Source organism: Muntiacus reevesi, chromosome 2, assembly GCF_963930625.1.
Source record: "Muntiacus reevesi chromosome 2, mMunRee1.1, whole genome shotgun sequence".
NCBI lineage: Eukaryota > Metazoa > Chordata > Mammalia > Artiodactyla > Cervidae > Muntiacus > Muntiacus reevesi.
Window position 1 is genome coordinate 247,878,439 of NC_089250.1, and position 23,881 is coordinate 247,902,319.

The 23,881-nt window shown below is 51.1% G+C and overlaps 2 protein-coding genes and 2 long non-coding RNA genes across 5 annotated transcripts; 2 read left to right on the plus strand and 2 right to left on the minus strand.

Moving 5' to 3' along the window:
• The first annotated feature begins 92 nt into the window (after nt 1–92).
• On the plus strand, nt 93–12,403 carry LOC136161095 (uncharacterized). The gene is made up of 3 exons (XR_010661685.1): nt 93–247; nt 6,368–6,479; nt 12,262–12,403. It is a non-coding gene; the product is annotated as an uncharacterized lncRNA (long non-coding RNA).
• DPEP3 (dipeptidase 3) lies at nt 6,023–10,171 on the minus strand. Its single transcript, XM_065925593.1, has 10 exons — nt 9,816–10,171; nt 9,407–9,533; nt 8,797–8,926; nt 8,567–8,708; nt 8,253–8,319; nt 7,968–8,144; nt 7,593–7,677; nt 6,989–7,064; nt 6,378–6,513; nt 6,023–6,286 (listed from the first exon to the last, which is right to left on the minus strand). Exons 1-10 carry the CDS (start codon nt 10,052–10,054, stop codon nt 6,053–6,055), a joined length of 1,413 nt encoding a protein of 470 aa, XP_065781665.1. The 5' UTR covers nt 10,055–10,171; the 3' UTR covers nt 6,023–6,052.
• LOC136161089 (dipeptidase 2-like) lies at nt 12,020–17,614 on the minus strand. 2 transcript variants are annotated; one of them, XM_065925591.1, is made up of 12 exons: nt 17,566–17,614; nt 16,929–17,104; nt 16,366–16,664; nt 15,958–16,084; nt 15,510–15,639; nt 15,281–15,422; nt 14,919–14,988; nt 14,622–14,798; nt 13,936–14,020; nt 13,239–13,314; nt 12,441–12,576; nt 12,020–12,351 (listed from the first exon to the last, which is right to left on the minus strand). In XM_065925591.1, the coding sequence occupies exons 3-12, from the start codon at nt 16,647–16,649 to the stop codon at nt 12,094–12,096; spliced, it is 1,485 nt and encodes a 494-aa protein (XP_065781663.1). In that variant the 5' UTR covers nt 16,650–16,664; nt 16,929–17,104; nt 17,566–17,614; the 3' UTR covers nt 12,020–12,093. The 2 variants fall into 2 exon arrangements, with proteins under 2 accessions (XP_065781663.1, XP_065781664.1); XM_065925592.1 differs by having other exon boundaries at nt 17,428–17,592.
• On the plus strand, nt 12,421–23,632 carry LOC136161096 (uncharacterized). Its single transcript, XR_010661686.1, has 3 exons — nt 12,421–12,542; nt 14,027–14,122; nt 23,313–23,632. It is a non-coding gene; the product is annotated as an uncharacterized lncRNA (long non-coding RNA).
• The last annotated feature ends 249 nt before the right edge of the window (nt 23,633–23,881 follow it).

Consider the following 23,881-nt stretch of genomic DNA (forward strand, 5'->3'; position numbering starts at 1 on the left):
CCGCCCGCCCCCCGGGCCGCCCCTCGGGGGCGGGGAGCAGGAGGGGCTCGGGGCCGGCTCCTCCCTGAGGGGGGCCCCGGAGGAGTTGAAACCCCCGGGGAGGGGCAGTACAAGTCCACGGCCTGGGGAGACCCGATTCCTGTGTGACCTCGGGTGGTGAGCCGCCGTCTCTGAGCTTCGGATGCAGTGCTTGTAAAATGAGGAAATGCTCTTGGGGCTGCTGAGGGTCCCTGAGGTGGGGCACGAGGTGAGCTTTCGGCCTAGTGAGCGCTCAGTGAAGTTTCTATGATGCAGGGCCGGGGAAGGGTAGGCAGGAGCGCAGAGCTCATTCAAGAACCGCCCAGGGGCCTTCTCAGCACCCTATCCCCATTTTCATCATCCCTGCCTTTCACTTCTCCTCCGCGTCCCTGGAAACCGAAGGAGCCCCAGAAGATCCCATCCCTTCGCCCACCCCACAGTTCCTCTCTGTTGGAGGCTGCTGGGGGGATCCGTGCCCTTTCACTAGAGTCTGCTTCCTTCTTGGCAGTAAGGACACCCATTCCCCTCGCCCAGCCCCACGGGCCTCTTCAGACGCTGCATTGGATTCTTTAGCCAAGTTCTTTCATCTCAGTTTTATCTTTTTCTGTCTCACCTCCTTGGGATTCCTTTTGTTATTGTGCAGTCGCTAAGTCATGTCCGACTCTTGGCGACCCTAGGGACTGAAGCACACCGGGCTGCTCTGTCCTCCACCATCTCCCTTTGCTCAAATTCATGTCCATTGAGTTGGTGATGCTATCTACCCAAGCCATTTCTTTCTGTTTTTTTTTTTTTTTTTCATTTATTTCTTTACTCTCAATTTTCTTTCACTTTCTACGCCATTGCTTCAGATAAGTTTATTCAGGTGGCTTTACTTTAACATCTTTATCTTTCTAGACCATTCTTTCAGCTATTTCTCTATCAGAAAACCCCAGTGCCCACCTCCATTTTTTCTCCCTTTTATGACTCAGAGGGTTTTAGAATATCAGAATTAGTGGTATCTTTCCAACCTACCACAGACTCTGCATTCTCTGACCTTTGTCTCTGGGATGGGATCAGGAATTAGTCTCTGGGCCCTGCAGGAGGACCTGGGATCTGACCTCTATTCTGGCCCCTACCCAACTCTCATCCCAGCCAAGACCTGTTGCTTTGGCCTGTCTTTCATGCCACATTCAGTTGCCCACAGTAGCAGCCTTCCAATGAACTCCCTGCTCATGGTAGAGCCATCTCTTCTTTTTTTTAAGAAAATATTTACTTGTTTATTTGACTGCACCAGGTCTTCATTGCCACATGCCAGAACTTTAGTTGCAGGCATGCGAACTCTTAGTTAAAGCATATGTGATCTAGTTCCTTGACCGGGGATCAAACCTGGACCCCCTGCATTGGGAGTATGGAGTCTTAGCTACTGGACCACCAGGGAAGTCCTAAGAACCACCTGTTTTGAAAAGAAAGCCCAAACTCTTCTCTTGGCCCACAAAGCCCTGCTCCACCTGGCCCCTCCAGTCTCTTCAGCTATATTTGTCCTCATCCTCTGCCCCAGCCTCAGCCTTTCTGGCTTCTTTCACTTCCCCAAACTCAAGGGGTTTCTGTGCAGCATCTGTGCCTGACAGGATGCCTTTCTACCCACCCACCCCCACACCCATTTACCAAACTCCTTTGTATGGAGGGGGTCTCAGCTTAGAATACTGCTTCTTCTCCAGAAAATGTCTCTGAAACATACCCCACCTTCCCACCACCCCCACTTCATCCTCCTGTGAGGCACTTTCCTTTCATAGGACTCACTGCAGGAAGAAGTATGTTGGTGGAGATCTTTAATGTTTCTTGTGTGTGGATTTCACACTGGCAGGACCGTTTCAGTCTCCTCAACTTGGTATCTTCAGTCTTGGCCCCAACACATTTTTTGAATAAAGAACGAACAGGTGCCTCCTCTTTGGTCTTCCCTGATGCTCCACAAAAGCTCCCCATAGTTCTCACTTGGCCTCTCTTCTCAGGGGTAGGGTCAGGTGCTATGTGGGGAAGATAGGCTACTATAGTCCAACTGAAACCTTAGACTTTACGAGACTCTGTAGCTAGGATACAATTTCCCTCATACTATTGACTGGTTAAGTAGCCTGCACCATCAGGGTACTCATGGACAAAAATAACAGGCAAAAAGAAACAGACATTTGACAAGCACAGACATTTCAAAAGAAAACATCTTAAAGTACAGTCTTTTGGACTTTGTGGGAAAAGGCGAGGGTGGGATGATTTGAGAGAATAGCATTGGAACATGTATATTATCATATGTGAAACTGATCGCCAGTCCAGGTTCGATGCATGAGACAGGGTGTTCAGGGCCGGCGCACTGGGATGACCCTGAGGGATGGGATGGGGAGGGAGGCGGGAGGGGGTTTCAGGATGGGGAACACATGTACACCTGTGGCTGATTCATGTCTATGTATGGCAAAAACCACTACAATATTGTAAAGGAATTAGCCTCCAATGGAAATAAATAAATTAAAAAAAGAAAACATCTATTGGGGAAAGGATCAGAATACAATGGATCAAAAATTCAAAATTAGCTTAATAAACATATTACAAAAGATAAGGTAGAATATTAGCCATATGAAACAAGAAAGTATAAAAAAGAACAAGCAGAGGGAACTTCCCTGGTGGTCCAGTGGTTAAAAATCTGCCTTGCAACGCAGGTAAAATAGGTTTGACCCCTGGTCAGGGAACTAAGATCCCACATACTGCAGGGCAACTGAGCCTGTATGCCACAAGTACTGAAGCCCATGCACTCTACAGACCGTGCTTTGCAACAAGAGAAGCCACTGCATGGCAATAAGAGAAAAGCCCCTGAGAGTGGCAACCAAGACCCAGTGCAGCCAAATAATAAATAAATAAATATCTTTTAAAAGAACAAGCAGAAATATAAGGTAGAGAAAAATATAATTGTCCCAGTGATCTATGGCTTCATAACAAATTACCCCAAAAGATAGTGACTTAAAGTGACAATCAACAGAAATATTTATTTGCTCACAAATCTGTAAACCAAGTAAGCTTGTCTCTATTCTACATGGCATCACTTGGGGCTGGAGGATTCATTTTGAAAATGATTCATGGGAATTCCCCATGGGTCCAGTGGTTAGGACTCCATGCTTCCACTGCCAGGGGCCCTGGTCAGGAAACTGAGATTCCACAAGCCGAGGGGCATGAACAAAAAAAAGATGATTCACTCACATTACCAGTAGATTGTTATTGGCTGTAGGCTAAGAGCTCAAGGGGACTGTGGACCAGGGACACTGGGTCCTTTACATGTGAACCTCTCCCTGGGCAGCTTGGCTTCCTCATAGTACAGTGGCTACAGTCCATGAGTGAGTAAGCATCCTAAGAAGCAGGACAGTCTCCTGGGCCCAGGGCTGGATGGGGACAGCATCACTTCTGCCATATTTTACTGGTCAAGCAGGTACAAAGCCCAGATTCAAGGGGTGGGCAGACATAGAATCTATCTTTGGATGGGAGAAGTATCAAAGAAATACAGGACCATGTATAAAAATTACCACAATGGTATGTCAGACAACATAATAGGTGATCTAATAGCAGAAAGTTTTCATTGAGAATGAATCCATAAATTAGAAAGACCAAGTTAAGGAATTCTCCCAAAAGAAGAAAAAGAAGAGAGGTATGAGTTAGAAAAAGAAGTTCTAGTATCTGCACAATAGAAATTCCAGAAAAAGAGTAGAATAAAAATGGAGAAAAAGTGCAACATGAATGAACCTTGACAACATTAACTGTAGGAAACTAGATATAAAGGTCACATATTATATGACTCCATTTGTAAGAAACATCCAGAACAGAGAAATACATAGACACAGAGAGCAGATTGGTGACTGGGGGAACCACAGAATCAGGTGCAACTGCTTAATAGGTAGAGGGTTTCCTTTTAGGATGGTCGAAATATTTTGGAACTAGATAGAAGTGATGGTTGTATGACATTGTGAATGTACTACATGCCACTGAATTATTCACTTTATTTTTAATTTTTTTAAACTTAATTTTTTATTTATTTGGCTGTACCAGGTCTTAGACACAGCACTTGGGATCTTTGTTGCTGTGTGCATGCTTTTATTTGCAGCAGGTGGAATCCAGTTTCCTGACCAGGGATCAAACATGGCCTCCCTGGGAAGTCCCTTGTAATTTGTTCTTTTTCAATGCTGTGTTCTCTTCCATGGAGTTAATACCACACCATTGATTTCTCTATTGTTGGGTTATTTTCACTTTGAAATTACTAAAACTAGTGCTTTTCTAAATATACTTGTTCATGTCTTTCTGTGCACATGTGTGCAGGCCTTTCTGTTGAGTCTTTAGGGGAGAAAAATGGTTAAATCCTTGGGTACATGTGTCTGAATATTCATTGGAAGGACTGATGCTGAAGCTGAAACTCCAATACTTCAGCCACCTGATGCGAAGCTGACTCATTGGAAAAGACCCTGATGCTGGCAAAGATTGAAGGCAGGAGAAGGGGATGACAGAGAATGAGATGTTTGGACAGCATCATGGACATGAGTTTGAGTAAGCTCCAGGAGCTGGTGATGGACAGGGAAGCCTGATGTGCTGCAGTCCATGGGGTCAGAAAGAGTCAGACATGACTGAGCAACTGAACTGAACTGATATGTGTCTTTAACTTAAGTAAATAATGTGGAACAGTTTTTCAAAGCAGTTTTGTCAGTTTACACTGCCACCAGCTGGTTATGAGAAAACCTTATGCTCCACATCCTGAATAATACCCTATTGTTCATCTGTTGAATTTTAGTTATCTTTTTCTGTGACTTTTATTTTGCATTTCTCTAGTGACTAGTAAGGTTGACAGTCTTTTCATTTTCTTATTGGCCACTTGGATATCCTCTTTTGTAAAGTTCCTTTGCAAATGTCTTGCCCATTTTTATACTGGCTTGTCTGTCTCTGGATATATACCTTTTGTCAGTTATACATGTTGAAAACTTCCCCCACTCTCTGACTTGCTTTTTCACTCTTTTTTAATATTTATTTATTTATTCGGCTGTGCCGGGTCTTAGTCGAGGCACAAAGGAGCTTTGATCTTCATTGCAGCAGGCAGGATATTTAGTTGTGGCATGCAAACTCTTACTTGCAGCATGTGGGGTCTAGTTCCCTAGTGATTGAACCCAGGTTCCCTGCACTGGGAGCCCAGAATTTTACCCACTGGACCACCAGGGAAGTACCTGAGATGATACTCTTTAAGTGGAAGACTGACTCTCCTAGATAGCAACTTGTTTTAATAAATTGAACAGAATTCAAAGAGAGACCCACAAGTGTATGGACACAATTTATAACATAGTTGGCACTGTAGTCTCTCTGCTAATTTAAAGTTTCCATGGAAGGAACTTAGATCTGGCTCTGGCCCACCCTGTGGACTGGGAGAGGAAAGAGGCCAAAAGATAAGAGGGTCTGTAGGAAGCTGAGCTGATGTAGAAGCTGCAGTTTCTTTTCTTTCTGTTAACAACTTGATTCACACCCCTGCCCATTAAAAAGAAATCAGTTTAACAAAAATCAGAGTACCTTATCTGAAAAACGCTTTTTCTCTTGATATTTCCAAACACATCAGTTTATTCTGTAAAAGGTATCATCCTCTTAAAAAAAATTTTTTTAAACTTTTTGAGAGAGACTGGGAATGTACCCTCTGTAACACTCCACGATGGGATCAACTCTGAACTTGATTCTTTAGTGCTCTTCTGTGGGCTCAGGCTTTTAGCGTAAGAATAAGGTAAGGTTCTTCTGCCTTTCCAGAGAGAGACAAAGCTGAAAGCCAATGGGAACCAAACATATTGAGCAGCTGGGGGTAGAACCTAAGACCCCTCACCAACCAAGAGCCCATCAGACCCAACCCCTTTCCCCGTGAAGAAAGGACAGTCACACCTGGCTCTGTACTCGAAATGTTTATTCTCAGCATATATATGTTTGTGCCTGGATGACTAGAAGGGAAACTTCATGAGACTTTGCCACAGTGACCTCTGGGGGACTGGCCAGGTCACTAGAGTCATAGGATGAGGACTGAGAAGGTGGCAGCAGCCACAAGGCCTAGAACGAGTTGTGGGGAGGCTTTTGGGGGCCTCTGGAGGGCCTGGTTGGTTAGCCACTTGTTTCTCACCAGGTGTGTGGCCCGAGGCTTACTCTGAGGCTGAGTCAGGAGGTGGGAATGGCACGACCTGCCCACCTGCCTGTTTGGAAATTCATCCTCCAAAGGACTCTGACCTTTGTTTTCCTCTCTCACCTGAAGATGAAAGTCAGCAGTCAGTGGTTTCCACAGTGCCCCCCTCACCTGCTTAAACCACTGAACCCTCTTTTTGTGCAGCCCAGCATACCTGTTCCACTTGTCTGAAGACCCGCAGCAGGTTTCCACGAAGGACGCCCTGAAGCTCCTCCTCCCTCCAGCCTCGCCTCAGCAATTCCTCTATGAGTACCGGGTATGTGGACACATCCTCCAGCCCCTCGGGGAACCTGCGTGGCCACCAGCTGGCTAACTGGGGCTCCTCAGCCCCAATCCTGGCTGAGGGCCCACTGTCGCACCAGTCCCAACCACATATGGGAAGTTAAAGGCCATATTCCTCAGGCTACTGAATGCAACTTTGGAAGCTCCTGGAAGACTGGGCTTCGGCAGCACTTACCTGCTGAGCAGATGCTCAGCCCACAGCACATCTGCTGGGCTGGCAGTGGAGCATGTGCTGGATAGGTCTTGAGAGGGGGTGGGGTTCTTAACAACTGTGATGCCTTGGAGTGGGAATGGGTCCACTGGACCATAGGAGGGACAAGGATAATCCAGGAAACAGGTCCTGGGAGGGGAAAGATGCCTGGTGGGCTGAAAGACCAGAGTCTGTAATGGAGGATGAAGGATGGGAGGACCATGGATGGGGAACTGAGACTAAGGGACTCCCCACTGTACCCCAGCCAAGACAAACCCCAGGGAAACACTCACCGGCCAGACCCATCGTAACTCCCGCTAATCCCGATGAACTCAGATCCCATGACTGCCCTGACGTGGTCAAAGTGATCTAGGGGATGAGGGTGGTGGTGGGTAGCATGAGGTTGGAGTTAGATCCTGGGACCAGCCCTGATCTGAGGAAGCTCAGCGTGGCCAGTTCCCCTGCCCAAGGCAATCCAAGATAAGACAGCTGACTCCATGTAGCTCCTAGCCTGCTGTGACTTCTGGAGTGGCTCAGGCTAGACACTGGAGCCAGAGTGAACCTCAGGGCCTGAACTCCTTAGGACCTTTTCCTGCCTAGGAGCCACCATGCCTCTGGTTCCTTGACAACCTGGTCACAGGGCTCTGCCTGTCCTGTCTAGGGATATGGGAGCAAAAGAGAGACTCAGAAGCAGAGGCAGTTGCCTCCCCCCAAACCTGTTGCACTGGTTGGAGTCCCAGATCTGGGTTCAGGGCAGTGAAGAGCTGTGTCTGCTCCCCTAGACTGCTGGGAGGCCTGCCCAGGGCCCAGGGTGTGCTAGAAGGCTAGAGCTCTCCTGATGGCCCGAGCAGCCACAGGCCAAGCTACAACTGCACAAAGAATTGAAGTGGGGCTCACCTGCCACGGTGGACACATTAGCAAACAGGTTACACTGCAGCACCCCCAAGGACAGCGAGACCATCACAATGCCACCATTCTTCTTCTACATGGATGAACAAAGGAACACTCAGCTTGCCCCTTCTGACCTGATGGCCTGCCACTTATGCCATGGGGCCCTGATAAGGCAAATGCTTAGTCCTCACATGAGGGCTTGGGTGAGCTTTACCTCTCTTGGACCCTGGGTGGGAACTGATTTGGCCTTGAGTTTCAGAGATGGGGGAGGGTTAACCAGCCTCAGGTCCAAGGGTGAGTGAGGACTGGACTGGTAGGTTTGCTCAGGGTCAAGGATCTTTGGATGAAGTCCTGGATTTGAAGGCTGGGGTGGCCGCTCACCAGAAGTTGCAGGATGTCATCAGGAATGTTAAGCATGTTGTCACACACAGCTTTGGCAGCCGAGTGGGAGAAGATCACAGGAGCTTTTGACACCTTCAGGGCTTGCTGTGCCAGGGCATGCGACCCATAGGACAAGTCCACCATCATGCCCAGGCGATTCATCTCCTGTATCACCTTCTGCAGGGACAAGTGGAGGATTTTTTTGTGGGGGTTGTCAGGAGGGATGCACATGTGTGCATACCTGTAGGGGGTGGCTGAGGTAGGGTATTGACAAAGAGTCCTTACCTCACCAAAGCTTGTCAACCCACTGATGTTGGTGTAGAAGAGCTGAAACTTGGTGGAGCTCTCTGCCCTGAAAGACAGCCAGAGGAGGGTGATCTAGCATGCCACACCTTGGCCAAGAGAGCCTGAACATCCAGGCTGTCTGAACACCCGTCCCACCTCAGAACAGGGTGAGGATCCGGACCAGCTGCTTTCTGGGAGTGTGAGGGACCTGCTGAGAGTCCAGCCTCCTTCTGTGGACCCCTCTATCCTCACCTCTCTGGCACTTTCCCCACCAAGCATCTGCCATTCCACCCCAGGCCAGGCAGTCTGCTCACCAGGGCGTGTTGCAGGTGAAGGTGAGCGTCAGGTAGCGAACTCCCAACAGATAGAAACTGCGCAGCACAGAGAGGCTGCTGTCAAGTGAGTGACCACCCTCCACGCCAATAAGGCAGGCCAGCTTTTGAGTGCTGTTCAGTCCTAGAAGAAGATAGATGATCAAGTGGTCAGAGGCCAAGGCCGGAACCACCAGAGTAGCCCCTGACTCCCCTCCCTTCCCCCAGCCCACCTTCGGCTGAAGTCACGAGCTCCAGTTCATTGTAGGAGTCACACATGCGGCGGATGAGGTCAATCTGCTCCAGCGTGAGGCGCACAGCATCCTGGTCCTGGGTCTGGCATGGGGCGTAGGCTGACCAGAACTGGTGGTTGGCACAGGGGTCCAGAATGAGATTAGGCTGGTCTCAATGCTGTAGGCCTACTACTTACTCCTCCTCAGCCCTCAAGGTACTCATGTGGGTCATGGTCCGAGTGCAGCACCACATGACCCATGGTACCCTGATGACTATTCAGCTTGCTGTCAGCAGCCCAATTGAAATCATGACACATCATTGCTTGCTGTTTGTCCACGGACTATGTGAATGTCCCAAGGGTAATCCACCATATCCTTTGTGGTTTCAGAGCCCCCACCCTCACCAAGGATTTTCCAGTCACTTTCTGTGTCTCCACAGAACCTGGGCACCCATGAGGCTGGCCTGTCTGGACCTCCAACACCCCTACACTCACTCCCCAGAAGTCACATGATGGCACACAGTGTGTCCTGTGTCCATCAGACGCCTGTCTACCAAGGTTTCTGTGGCCTCCAGACTCCCCAGAGGCCATTATGTGTGTGTCTCTGGTACCTGTGCACCCACGAAGCCATCCCTGAGCTTGTCTAGGTTGGTCTGGCCGAGTCTGAAATTGCGCAGGTTCACACCTTGTAGCTTGTTCTGGAAATGCCGTTTCAGGAGCAGCGGCAGGTGGTTGTGGCTGGGGTTGTCAGGACAAAGTAAGAAAAGTAGGGGACATGGCCCCCAGGCCATGGGCCTACCCCACGTCCCCACCTCACACAGATGACAGTCCTGAAGAGCAGCTGTTAGGTAGGGGGTTCTACCAGCAACAGCGTTAATAGGGAGGAAGGCGCCCTATGGGGGTGGTGGAGGAGAGCAGTGTGTCAGGGAGCCTTCTCTCTAACCCTTCACGCTCCGGACCTCCTCTTCTGCCCAGGAACGGGTTCAGCCCCCACCGGCCCGCACACCCCCACCTACGCACCCATCCACCAGCCGGAAGTCCCGCATCAGGGCCCGCGCGCGCTCCTGGAGACTCGGGCCTCTGGGAGTGCCTGGCGCTGTTGGGTTGCTGGAGGTGGCCGGCGTGGTCTGGGCGCTGGAACCGCCCGGCGTGGTCTGGGAGCTGGTTACCGGCCGCAGCAGCAGCCAGAGCAGAAGCAGCAGTCGCAGCAGAGGCCGCTGGGGGAGCACGTGGGGACGCTCGAGGCCTAGGGGCAGCATTGCTACACAAGGCCGAGCAGGCGGGCAGAGGCGGGTCTCGAGAGCTAAGAGGAGCCGGCGAGGGGCAGAGGGCGACAATGGGGTCCCGACCGTCGACGCTGGTGACCCAGCCGCACGGCTTCGTGAGAAGCGGCAGGAGTCAGTCAGGACGCTAGGCAGGTTAGCTCGGGGATCCGCAATGCCGCCGCCCAGCGTGGCCGCCAGGGGGCGGTAGGCCCTTCCCTCCCATCTAGGGTGGCGCCCCATTGGGCCAGGCCGCCCTCTGCCCCGAGCGCCCTCAGACGGCGCCCCGCGGGTTACCTCTGTCCCTACTTCCTGCCCTGCACCCACCCCTCCCAAGCGCCAGGGGCCTACTGATTCAGGGAAGAGGCCAAGGGGTGGACTAGGAGGGGACCAGGAATCTTTCCAATTTCACCTCTAGGCAGACAGGTCGCAAGCCCATGTGGGGTTTTAGCTGCAGGGGTATGCCTGCCCTCCAACTGGTTAAATATTCCATGAAATTCTGGGAAGAATTAAAATTTAAAAGAGTGAATTAGATCTGTATGTTTTGACTGGCAGAAGAAAAAGATCCCCTATATATTTTTAACAAGAATGAAATTTAAGTATAATATTTATGGGAGACCATTTTGTTTTAGTGCATGCTCATTCACTAAGTTGTGTCTGACTTTTCTGCCAGCCTATGGACTGTAGCCTGCCAGGCCCCTCTGTGCATGGAATTTCCCAGGCAAGAATACTGGAGTGGGTTGACATTTCCTTCTCCAGGGGATCTTCCCCAGGGATCATCAAACCCACATCTCTTGCATCTTCTGCATTGGCAGGCGGATTCTTTACCACATTTCGTATTAAAATTTACTTCTGGGGACTTCCTTGGTGGTCCAGTGGTTAAGACTGTGTGCTCCCAATGCCGGGGGCATGGGTTAGTGTTGTAGGGTGTGCCTTTGCCCAGAAAACAAAACAAAAATCCTGCCCCAAATTTACTTCTGTACCTGTGTTGACATACACATACACAAAAAAAGACTCTGGAGGAATATACATACTAAACTTTAGTTAATAATAGCCATCTTGGGAAGAGGGTTACCGTGTGTTAGTCGCTCAATCATGTCCGACTCTTTGTTGACCCCACGGGCTGTAGCCTGCCAGGCTTCTCTGTCCTTGGAATTCTCCATCCTGGTCTCCTGCATCTAAGGCAGATTCTTTACCGTTTGAGCTACAGGATAGTCCTAACCGTTTTAGGAAGGGGGTTACCTACTCCCTGGTGAATTTGTGTCTCATCTTTTTTTTGTATTTTTTCTTTAGCTTATCTGGCTGCATAGGGTCTGAGTTGCACATGTGTGACCTTCTAGTTGAGGCATGTGAACTCTTAGTTGCTGCATGTGGGATCTAGTTGTCTGACCAGGGATTGAACCCAGAGGAATGCCGAATCTTAGCCACTGGACCACCAGGGAAGTCCCTAGCACATTATCATTTATGGACTAGGGAAAGATGTAGTGGCTAAGTAGACTGACTGTCTTAGAAAGTCCCTGAGGGGCAGGGGGAGGGGTGGGCCCACCTCCAGAGCTGTCCAGCCATTAGAGGTCTGTGGCCCATTAAGTAGCCTGACATTCTGGCTCTGTCCAAATAGGAACAAAGATCATTTGTGATCCAGGCAGGTTCTCTTCTTGGGAATCTGAGCCAGAATTCCCTAAAAGATCTCCAGGTGATAGACAGTGGGTCAGAACTGAGGTGAGCTATTCAGAGGGAATGAGTAAAGTCCACCTTCCTGCAGCCAGAGCCTTCCACTGTCTTCTGGTGTTGAGCCAAACGCCCTGGCCTTAGGCCACTGCCAACAGGTCTGCCTTGAGTACCTGGTGTCTGAACTGCAGGGTCCCCCAACAAACCCCAGTGTTGGGGCCTGTACCACAGGCCCCACTACAGAGAAGGACGACTCATGCTGATTCCATTTCTGAAATGTTTATTTTTGGGAAATGTTTGTGCTTGCATGAGAGGAAACTTTGTGGATGTCTGCGTCTGCCAAAGTGACATCCGGCAGGATTAATGGATCACCAGAGCCAAAGAATGAGGACCAGGAAGGCAGTAATAACTGTGAGGCCTGGGGCTGTGTTGGGGAAAGATTTTGAGAATGACCGCATAGGTGACAAAATAGGATTCCCATGCCTTGAAGTTCTGGTTAGTTTCTGGTCTTGAGCTAGATTTTCTCTCTGCTGCAGATGTGAGAGGACGGAGCGGCAGGAGCTTCCCAGCTGCTCATCTGGGAACTCATCCTCCAAGGGACTCTGTCCCTTGTTTTCCTCCCGAACCTGGAGGTGGCAGTCAGTGGGCAGCGACTCCCGCAGCAACACCCCCCATACACCTGCTCAGAGCTCCTCTTCGGCCCAGCCCAGCATACCTGTTCCACCTGGCTGAAGACCCGCAGCAGGTTTCCTCGAAGGACACCCCGGAGCTCTTCCTCACTCCAGCCACGCCTCAGCAACTCTTCTATGAGTACTGGGTATGTGGACACGTCCTCCAGACCCTGTGGGAACCTGTGTGGCCACCAGCCAGCCATCCAGCTATTAGCCCTCAGATCTGCCCCCTGGTCCTGGGTCAGAACCAGTGTCCTATATGTGCGGGGTCGACTGAACCCCTGCCCTGGTCAAGTATGGGAAATGGAGACTTGGAGAGAGTAAATGATTCAAGCCTGCTCTTCATCCTTCAGAAGGGCCCTAAAGCTCCTTGAATATTCATCAGAATTCATTGAATTGGTCTATTAAGATCTATGCCTTTCACTGAATGCAAACTTTTCCTTCTGTTTATAAAAAGAAGAAAGGCTTTTGAAGACCTGGGTTGACCCCCTTGCATGCACAGACCCAACTGTAGGTAGAGAAGATGGTCAGCCCACCCCAGACCTTGCTAAGAGTCTGCTCAGAGGCTGTGGGTCTGCTGGCACTGGCTGGATGCAGATGCTGGGCAGATGAGGTCTGTCTGGTTGGGTTAGCCAAATATGATGATCTAGAGTAGGGCAAATGGGATGCAGATAGACAGGAGAGCCCAGCAAACAGACCCTGGGAGAGGGGAGATACCAGTGGGTTCAGCAGACCTGAGGCTGTGGTCAAGGCCATGAAGACCATACTGTGGTGGGCACCGTGGCTATAAAAGCCCCCTGCGGCACATCCAGCCCAAGACAAGCCCACATGGATGCACTCACCGGCCAGCCCCGTCATAATCTCCTCCAATCCCGATGAACTTGGATCCAATGACAGCCCTAATGTGGTCAAAGTGATCTGAAGGATGAAAAGTCAGCAGGTGGGACTTCCAGGATGGGGTTGGGGGTGAGGACTGGCTTCTGCTGATTCCCCTTCTTGCAACCTGTAGACCTAATGGGCCAGTTCCTTCATGGCCTGGCACCCAGAGCACCGAGGAGAGGGCCCTGAGGTTTGGTCTGAAGTGATCCCGGCTGGCTCCAGACTGGACTTCAGATTTGGAGTAGACCTCAGAGCCAACCATTTGGGCCAAGATTCACTCTGCCTCTCAGTTCCCTTGAGAACCTGTGAGCCTCTCCATGGGTGGTGAGAGAGGAACAAGAAAACAACTGACAGAGACCCCAGAGACCTATGGAGCTGCCCAGTCTTTTGACCAGAGGCACGGGCAAGGTGCACATGGGCAGCACCCGGACTCTGTGTCTGACTGCCTCCCAGATACCCATCAGCATCTGTTTCGATTCTGTGGCTCCAGTTCCACATGGCACTAAGAACTGTGTACCATTCATTATTGGACTTGGGGGAGCAGTGCCTATTGCCAACAGGTGGGTCAAACCCTTGGGGCCCTTCTGAGGTCGTCCTCAAATTTGGGCCCTGCTTCAGGTCCAAATCAGAACTGTTCAGAGAGCCCGGGGTGAGGCTTACCTGCCACAGTAGACACATTGGCTAGCGGGTTGCATTGTATCACCCCCATGGACAAAGACACCATCACAATGCCACCGTTCTTCTTCTGCAGGGTTGGACAATGGACATTTGACTTGGCTCCTGGCACAACCACCCGCCTGTTCACTCTTTTGGCTCTCTGAGGAAGGTGTTCAGCCCTGGCTTTGAGGTCAGAGATGTCTCCTTTCTGGGTTTGTGTGAATGGGGGAGCCTCATCTCTGGTCTGGGTGGTGTCTTGGCACTTGGTTTGTGGGTTTGGAGGAGTATTTTTATTTATTCTTTTAGCTGCGCCATGTCTTAGTTGTGACACATGGGATCCTCCACCTTCCTTGTGGCATGCAGGATCTTCTGCTGTGTCAGGCAGGGTCTTTAGTTGCAAACTGTGAACTATCAGTGGCAGCAGGTAGGATCTACTGACCAGGGATCGAACCCGGACCCCCTGCCCTGGGAGCACGGAGTCTTAGCCGCTAGACCACCAGGGAGGTTCTCAAGGAATGTTTACCACCTAGAACCCCCACCTAGAGTTCGAGAGTTCAGGGGCTGTGTGTTTTGGGGGCAGAAGATCTTTAACCTGGGGTTTGAGGAAATTGAGGGAGCAGAGGCTCAGGTTCAGGGGCTACTGGTTCGAACGTCTTGCTTTAGGTTTGCAGGCAAGGGCAGTCTCTCACCAAAAGCTGTAGGATGTCATCAGGAACATTCCGGGTGCTCTCACACACAGCCCGGGCAGCCGAATGGGAGAAGATCACAGGTGCCTGTGACACTTCTAGGGCTCTCCGTGCCACGGCGTCTGAGACGTGGGACAAGTCCACCATCATGCCCAGACGGTTCATTTCTGCCACCACCTTCTGCAGGGACGGGTTGGGGAGAGGGTGTCAGGGCTGCATTTGTCTTTGGTGCATTTATCTGGAGCGAGCAGGTGGGGCTGTGCATTTACATGGGGCAGGGTATGGAGCCAGGGTCCTCACCTCACCAAAACTGGTCAGCCCGCTGACATCGCTGTAGAAGGGGTGGATGCCCTTAGCTGAGCTTTCTGCCCTGCAGGGTGGCCAGGAGGCAGTCTGACTGGTGGTCATGACTCAGCTACAAGAAGCTAGACAGAGGTTCTGTCGAGCCCTCTACACCTGCATCTCCCTGGAGCTAGAGGAGGGACCAAAGCAGGGCTGTGCGTGGCAGTAGGAAGGCTCTTCGGGGGATCCAGTCTTGCTGTGTAGACCTCCCCACTCCAGGTTCAGGGCCAAGTCCCAGGGGTGAAGCTTGGTGTGGGCCCCAGCATGATCTTGGGCAGATCCCTGCCTTACTGGGCCCATACCATCTGCACCAGGCTCACCAGGGTGTGTTGCAGGTGTGCGTGAGGGTCAGGTAGCGCACACCCAGCACATAGAAGGTACGCAAGACGGAGAGGCTGCTGTCCAGTGAGTGGCCACCCTCCACACCGATGAGGCAGGCCAACTTCCGGGTACCATTCAGAGCTGGGGGCAGGTGGGGCAGATTGTCATGGTCAGAGACATGGGTAGCTTAATCAAGCCCCTGACACCCACCACCACCCACCCGTCTACCTCTAACTGAGGTCACAAGCTCCAGCTCAGAATAGGAGGCACACATGCGGTGGATGAGATCAATCTGCTCTAGGGTGAGGCGTACAGCATCGCGTTCCTGGGTCTGGCATGGGACGTAGGCTGACCAGAACTGAGGGAAGGCCAGGGGATGGTTTGGGTAGGGGTTCCTTTAGAACTTCTTGGTTCTCTCACCACCTCCACTGCTGGTGCAACGTTCCCTGTGCCCACGTGTGTCACGTGTGATGCATGGCTTGTTCCGTGGTACTTGGTTGCCCATCATGTCGACTCACTGTGACCCCTGTTAGCCCCCAGCATCCGTGTCATGGCACTTTCTAGGTTGCTATGGTAACTGAGTTCCGATGTGACTAACCCGCGGTCTCTGAGGCCCCCAAACCCCCCCCCACATTCCCCCAGAACCATGGTGGCACCCTGTGTGTCCCCTTGGTACCTGGGCACCCACGAGACCGTCTTTAAGCCTGTTCAAACTGGTCTGGCCGTAGCTGAAACTGCGCAGATTAACATCCTGTAGGCCCTTGCGGTTAAACTGCCTCAGGACCAGGGGCATGTCGTTGTGGCTGGAGGGAGGTCAAGGCAAATGGGTGGGCTCCTTCGGGCTCAGGCCAGCCAGGGGATTCCCCCACCTCACACGGTCACACAGACTATACTAGGACCAGCTGAGGCCTGGGCTGAGGGGGTTCCCACCAGAGAGGGAGTGACAGAAGAGGAGAAGGGCACCCATGGATGATGGAGAGGACAACCCAGGGGTGGTGTGAAGGAGCCGCCCCACTAGCTCTGCATGCTCTGGACTTCCTCCCCTGCCCAGGGCCAGGCTAGGCCCCCACCAGCCCCCACGCACCCATCCACAAGCGGGAAGTCCCGCATCAGGGCTCGCGCACGCTCCCCCAGACTTGGTGTGCTGGAGGTGTCCAGTCTGGTCAGGGTGATAGGGGCATCCGGTGCTGTCTGGGTGCAGCCCAGCTGGGTTACCAGCCGCAACAGCAGCCACAGCAGGAGCAGCAGAGGCCGCTGGGTGAGCACGTGGGGATGCTCGAGGCCCCCACTCGGCATGCTGCACAGGGCCGGGCAGGCGGGTCTGAGAGCGATGGGGGTGCTGGGGTTCTGCCAGTCAACACAGATCATGAAGTGGCACAGCCTCTGGGAGAGGGGCATGGAGGGAGGGGACACAGAGTCACAGGACCCTGCGACCCCTGTGCAGAGAGCCGTAATCCGCAAAGCCTGGGTGCCATGGGGGCCCAAACTACCCTCCTGCCCTCTGCTAAGAGGCGGCTCTTGTGGGCTAAGCTGGCCTCCACCTTGAGCCCATTCCCCTCCCTTCTTGGGTTCCCTCTGCCCCCGCCCCTCTCCCGACCCCTCTATTCTGAGGGGGCCACCCTAAATTGCTCTCTCTCTGCCTCTAACCTTGCTGTCCAAGAGAGAGTCCAGGGCGCTTCTGTCAGAGAGTGGCCTTCAGCCCCAGGCAGCCCCTCCCAGGAGCACAGCTTGTCTCCATCTGTCTGCAGCCTGCCCTGCTCACCCCAGGGCCGCGTGCCAGTGTCTCTGTGTCCCTGTTGATCTGGGCTCCTAGTTTCCAGGTGCTGGGCCACGTGGGGTGGGTGTGAGGGAGGAGATAGTTTTTAGAAATGGAGGGTTAACCTTGTGGATTCTAGATTCAGGAAGGGCCCCTCTGCCCCCGACCTTCTGTCTCCCCCTACTTGACTCCCCAGCGTGCGTGACCATTCTCAGGAGACTTCAGCCAGCAACTGGGAACTGTCAGGGTCACCCCTCCCCCATTTCCCCCAGTCACCCTCTGGAAAGAGCGCCTTCAGGAGTTGCTGCACTTCTCCAGGGCCTCACTTGAGGAACTGTGGGGATGTGAACTGAACAACTATCTGGGAAGAGTCAAGGACCTTTTACTCACCAGAGCAAGAATCTGGTAGGTAGGCTATTGAGTGGAAGGAATTGAAGTCACTTCCATGACAGAAGATTCCCCACCCCAGGAAGCTTCCTCCCAGAGTTGCAGGCTGACCTGCTGGCCAGGATCCAGGATCCCTCCTACCTCAGTGTGGAAGGCCTGGCATCTGGGTTCTGCTGCTACAGTCGCTGTATCTTGTGGGCCTTGTGACGCTAGATCTCCCAGAAACCACAAGATCTAAGTTCCTGTGCTTGCTCTGAGGCCCCACCCAATTCCTCATTTCTAGTTTCAGGCCCTCACCCTAGCTGACTCCTCTAGGAACAGCCCCCCTCCCACCACCACCACACACATACACTGAGGATGTGCCTTCTCACAGAAGCTCAGCCACTGAGATGCTTTCGGAACTGTGCCCAAACTCCTTCACTCCAGTCTCTCAAATTTTTGCTCTGGTCCTTGGTGCCCCATGGAGCTGTTCAGCCTTTGGAAACTTTCCCGGGTGGCAGGAGTGACTAGCTCAGGGGTAGGGACCTAAGTCTGAGTGCTGGAGACCCTAGAAATCTCTCTAAAAATGAAATGAGTAAAACTCTTCCAGCAGAACTAGAGGTCCTGGTCTACCTGCGAGGGGAAGGGTCCCTGCTTGTGTATATTTCAAGGCTCATGTATATTGCATTTGACATTGCCCAGTGCCTACAGGCCAGAAGGAACAGCACACTGGTGGTGCTGTGTTGGAGGTGAGTCTGCTTCCTGCTCACTGCAGCCTGCAGAGCATGTGTCCCCTAGGGCTCTGCCTCAGAGAACAGCAGGGTGTATCCCTGTCCTGGGCACCCAAACTCAGACCTGGCTCCTTTCCCTCCCCTTGCTGGTCAGCAGCCCCCAGAGTCACTCTCACAGTGGGGAGAGGGAGGAGAAATTCTTGGGCTGGTTTCCAGGCAAAAAAAAAATATGAGTTTAGGGGATAAACAGTTCATTCCACTCTTGATAGACCTCCAGGAAGTGCAGACAAACAGCAGCTGCTGACAGAGGAATGAAAAGAGAGAATTTAGCCTTTTTTTTTCTTTCTTTCTTTTTTTAGCTATTCTGCAGGGACCAGATGTCTAGACATGTTGTTTTGACCTAGAGGAGGTAGGCACCATTACTGTAGAAGATTAGCCAGGCAACAAATTTCCTGTAACATTCAGCTTCAGTCCTTAAACAGGCTGGCAATGGTGGCCATGGCCTTGAGGTGACCATATAAAGCTGATCATGGAAACACACACACATGTACATTCTTATATACTCAGGGACATGGGAGTACTCACACCCAAGTGACAAGCAGATTTTAGCCAACAAAGTGACATGTCATTCCCTTAACCTCACCAAGGCATCTTCATGCCCCGTCCCCGCCAGGGACAAATGAGCACACTAGCAAAGTCTTGTCCTCTAGGAGTCCCCTGGACACAGGGACAGTTTGGGGGCAGAGGTTATGACAGAAGTTTTCCAGGTGCCCCCGACAATGGGCGGAAGTGAAAAGAGGATGGAGGCAGAGAAGCCCAGGGCCTGGCTCCAGAGCTGACCTGAATGTCATCCATGATACCCTCTACTCTCTGCCACCCCTCCCCTTTCAGGGCATCTTCAAGTTCTGCTGATTCAACCTTCAAACATCTCCCGGGTATGTCTCCTTTCCATGCCCACTGTTCCTTCCCCAGTACAGGTCATTTTCATCTCTCACCTCTTTCTGGTCTCCCCACCTCCAGTTCATTTCCCACAGAGCAGGCATACCCTATCTCTCTTTGAAAAATCTGGTGCCATCCTCCTGCCCAAAGTTTTTCTGTGGCTTCTTGTTGCTCCTAAACTTAGGATTCCTTTATTTGACTTTGAGGTCCTGGGGAGTCTGCCCTCACCTGCTTCTCCAGTTTCAACAAATAACACAAACCTCTAAGATTCCCTGGAGAAGGAAATGGCAGTCCACTCCAGTAGTCTTGCCTGGAAAATCCCGTGGACAGAGGAGCCTGGTGGGCTACTGTCTGTGGGGTCACAAGAGTTGGACACGTCTTAGCGACTAAACCACCACCACCACCACTCTGCCCCCTATTTTCTGGCCACACCAGCCATGCGGCCCCTCAGCCTCCAAATGGTGGCGCTGTTGAGGCAGGGCCAGGGGAGGAAATCTTGCCATCAGGAAGGGTTGAACATACCGTGGAGAACTCGGCCACATCCAAACCCTCTTTAGCAACTTACCCTCTCTAAAAACAGGGACATGAGTGAACCTCTCAGACTGCTTAGGTTCAGGTTTTGCTGGGACCTCTCCCTCTTCCTCCCCACCCCACCCGGCCCCAGCAGTCAGAAGTGGCTGCCCCTGTTGGAGCTGGCAAGTGAACTCCGTAAGGCCACGACCACCACATTCTGGCACCTGGCACCACACCTGAGCACAGCAAGCACTTGACCAACATTCAGTGAAAAGTGAGTTGACTAGGAGCACAGGAGGCTGCATCTTCCCTTCCTTCCCAGAACGAGGAGATGTGGCAGCAGTGACAGTGCCTCAGGGAAGCCAGAGTTACTGCGTGCCCAGAGCTATGCTACGAGTTAGGAGCACACAGTGCATTCAGTCTTCACAGTAGCCCATGAGGTAGGTTTTTACCAGCCTTCTATTTTTTCTGATATATATTTTTTCATTTTAAAATTGAATTATAGTTGATTTGGGCTTCCCTGGTGGCTCAGATGGTAAAGAATCTGCCTGCAATATAAGAGACCTGGGTTTGATTCTTGGGTCGGGAAGATCCCCTGGAGAAGGGAATGGCTACCCACTCCAGTATTCTTGCCTGGAGAATTCCATGGACATTGGAGCCTGGCAGGCTACAGTCCATGGGGTCACAAAGAGTCAAACACAACTGAGCGACTGACACTTTCACTTTTTCACTATGGCTGATTTACAAAGTTGTGTCGTTTCAGGTTACAGCAAGGTGATTCAGCCACACATGCACACACAGATATGTGTGTGTGTGTGTATATATATTTTTTCTTTTTCAGATTCTTTTCCTTTATGTGTTGGTGTGATGTTTAGTCACTAAGTTGTGTCTGACTCTTTTGTGACCCCATGGACTGTAACCTGCCAGGCTCCTCTGTCCATGGGATTTCCCAGGGAAGAATACTGGAGTGGGTTCCCATATCCTTTTCCAGGGGATCTTCCTGACCCAGGGATGGAACCTGCATCTCCTGCATTGGCAGGCAGATTCTTTACCACTGAGCCACCAGGGAAGCCTCTTTTCCCTTAGAGGTTATTACAAAATACTGAGTGTAGTTCCCAGTGCTATACGATAGGTCCTTGTTAGTTGTGTTTTATATACAGTAGTGTGTATATGTTAATCTCAAGCTCCTTATTTATCCCCATGCCTCCCAATTGGGGGCAGCTTGTAAGGACAATGGAACTAAGATTCTATGAAGGAGAAATATCCTTAGTCTTCTGTTGTCTGGGGCTCTCTGGGACCCCAAGCCAGACCTACTCAGGCTTTGTCTCTTCTGGCTCATCCTCTGTGTGTGCTCCAGGCCCTGACGGGCCAGAACTCTGAAGAATGACAGCCAGCTGTTTGGTCAAGTCTGCCATGTCTTGCAAGTCTGCCATGCAAAACAGGAGGCTTTGCATACCTCCTGTTCACTGCTGCCAGGCTCACCAGGGTTGGCTCTGTCTTCAGTGAGGAGAATTCATGGTTCATAAGGCAGGCACCTGGGGAAGCCAGCAGTGGTGGGCAGAGTAGCCCACTGGCCCTGGGGTGGAACCTTCCTTAAACCTGGCTGACAAGGAGGACAGGTGTTGGGAGACCAGCTGCTGGGCAGGCACATGATCACAGTGGTGCCCTCCTGGCAAGTCAGATAGAGTTCTTTCGACGTCTCGACTTCCAGCTGCTACCTCTTTTGAGGAGAATCACTTCCATCCATCTCTTTGTACTGATATCCTTTGGTGATTACCTGCCGGCGCTGGCCTTTCGCTGAGGTGTGCAGTGAGAGGGCTGGACGAGTCTCCAGTGATCTATCACATGTGCTGGCATAACACACAGAAGAGTTGGCTGTGGGGGCGCCAGGTGCTGGGAGCCAGCTCTGAGCAAGCAAACGTTTGCTCGACAACATACGTGAATGCTCATTTAGCCTCGAGTTCAGACTTGCTGCCTCTTTGTTCAGCCTAGCCTGCTCATCTTTCAGGCCTGTCAGACCCGTCCTCCACAACACCATGCTGCACACAGCACACCCTACCCCAGACCTGCCGCCCCGCTCCCTGCTTTTCTGTGGGAAGCTTGCCCTCCTCTGCCTGCTCTGCCTGCCCAAACTAGTTCACCCTGTGAAGCTGACCGCCTGAGTCCTTGCTGATTCCAAATCTGGCTGAACATAGGCTCCATCTGAGACGTTTTTATTTCTTTTTACCTATTAGGGAAAACGTTCAGACATATGAAAAAGTAGAGAGAAGAGTATATTGAACCCCTTTGTACCCAATTGCTTAGCTTCAACAGTTATCAACTAGTACCCTATCTTATTTCATTTATACCTTACCCATCCACTTTCATAGAATATTTTAAAGCAAATCAGACATATATTTCATCCATATTTAAGATTCCATCTCTAAAAGACAGGTGTGTTAGTCGCTCAGTCGTGTCTGACTCTTTGTGACTCCATGAACTCTAGCCCACTAGGTTCTTGTGTCCATGAGATTCTCCAGGCAAGAAAACTGGAGTGGGTTGGCAGTTCCTTCTCCAGGGGAACTTCCTGAGGGACTCTTTTTTTTTTTTAATTCTTTTTTATTTTATTTTATTTTATTAGCTGAGGGACTCTTTTTAAAAAGTCAGATCCTGGCAAAGGATCTGAATAGACATTTTCCCAAAGAAGACATACAGATGGCCAAGAGTTATATGAAAATGTGCTGAGCGTCACTAACCATCGGGGAAATGCAAATCAAAACCACAATGACTTGTCACCTCACACCTGTTAGGATGGCTGTTATCAAAAAAAGAAAACAAGTGTTGGAGAGGACCTGAAGGGAAGGAAACCCTTGCACACTGTTGGTGGGAATTAAATTGGTGCAGTCACTATGGAAAATATTTTGAAAGTTTCTCAAAAAAATTAAAAATAAGACTATCAGATGATCTAGCAATTCCACTTCTGGGCATTTACCCAAAGGTGACAAAAACACTAATTCACGATATATGCACCCCCACGTTCACTGCAGCATTATTTACAATAACCAAATATGGAAGCCACCTAAGTGTCCATCATGGATGAGTGGATAAAGATGTGGTATATACATCCAATGCGCTGATGAGGGAGGTGGGCCTGAGATACAGGCCCAAACCCTGTACTCTTTCTTCTCTCCTAATATTCCCCTGCCCCAACTTTCCAGGACCAACTGTCCCCTTAATGCTGAGAGAGGCATTCCACCAGTAACATCCAGCAACTTACTGCCATGGCACACAGCAGTCAGAGTGGTCTTTCTAGCACCTGCGTCAGATCACTTCACTCCCTTGCTCAAATCCTTTCCACAACTTCCCATCACACTCGAGAGTCACACACTTCAGTATGGCTGATGAGGCCTACTATGATCTGGCCTGTTCCTGCTTCTCCAACCACATCTTTCATTCTCTTTCCTCCCTGGTCACACTGGCCCTTCTGCTGGTCCTAGTACATGCCAGCCTCACTCCTACCTCAAGGTCTCTGTACTTGCCATGTCCTCCTTCGGAAATTCTCTTCTTCCAGCTCCTCACAGGATTCTTTCACTTGCATCTCCACTGAAATGTCAGCTCCTCAAAGAAGCCTTTCCTGACTACCTGGTATAACATAGCAACCCCTCATCACTCTACCCCATTATCCTGTTCTACTTTCCTGTATAGCAATTATAATTACTTGAAATTATTGTTTGTGTCTCCTTTCAGGTTGTGGGTGCCATGAGAAGAGGGTGTTCGATCATCTCATTCACCTAAACGCCTCAGGCAACCAGCACAGAGGCTGGTGTGTAACGGGTGCATGTGTACTTGCTAAGCTGCTTCAGTCATGTCCGACTCTTTGCAGCCCAGTGGACTGTAGCCCACCAGGCTCCTCTGTCTCCAGGCAGGAATACTGGAGTGGGTTGCCATGCCCTCCTCCAGGGGATCTTCCCAACAAACGGGTCGAAACTGCATCTCTTAGGTCTCCTGCATTGGCAGGCAGGTTCTTTACCACTAGCACCACCTGGGTTCTCAGTAAGTATTTGTTGAATAAATGGATCGACAGATGGAATGGCATGTTCCCAGTCCTTCCTCTTTTCTCCTTACACACACACCCCACACACACACACTGGCTCTACATTTCTTTTCTTTTCTTTTTTTCCTGGCTCTACATTTCTTAAAGAACCTGCCTACATCCTGCCCCAATTTGCACAAGTGTCATTGCAGGAGCCGCATAGGTAGAAGCTACCCCCAAGTGTCTTTTTAGAGGCAGAAGTTCTCAAAGGACCAGGAGCCCC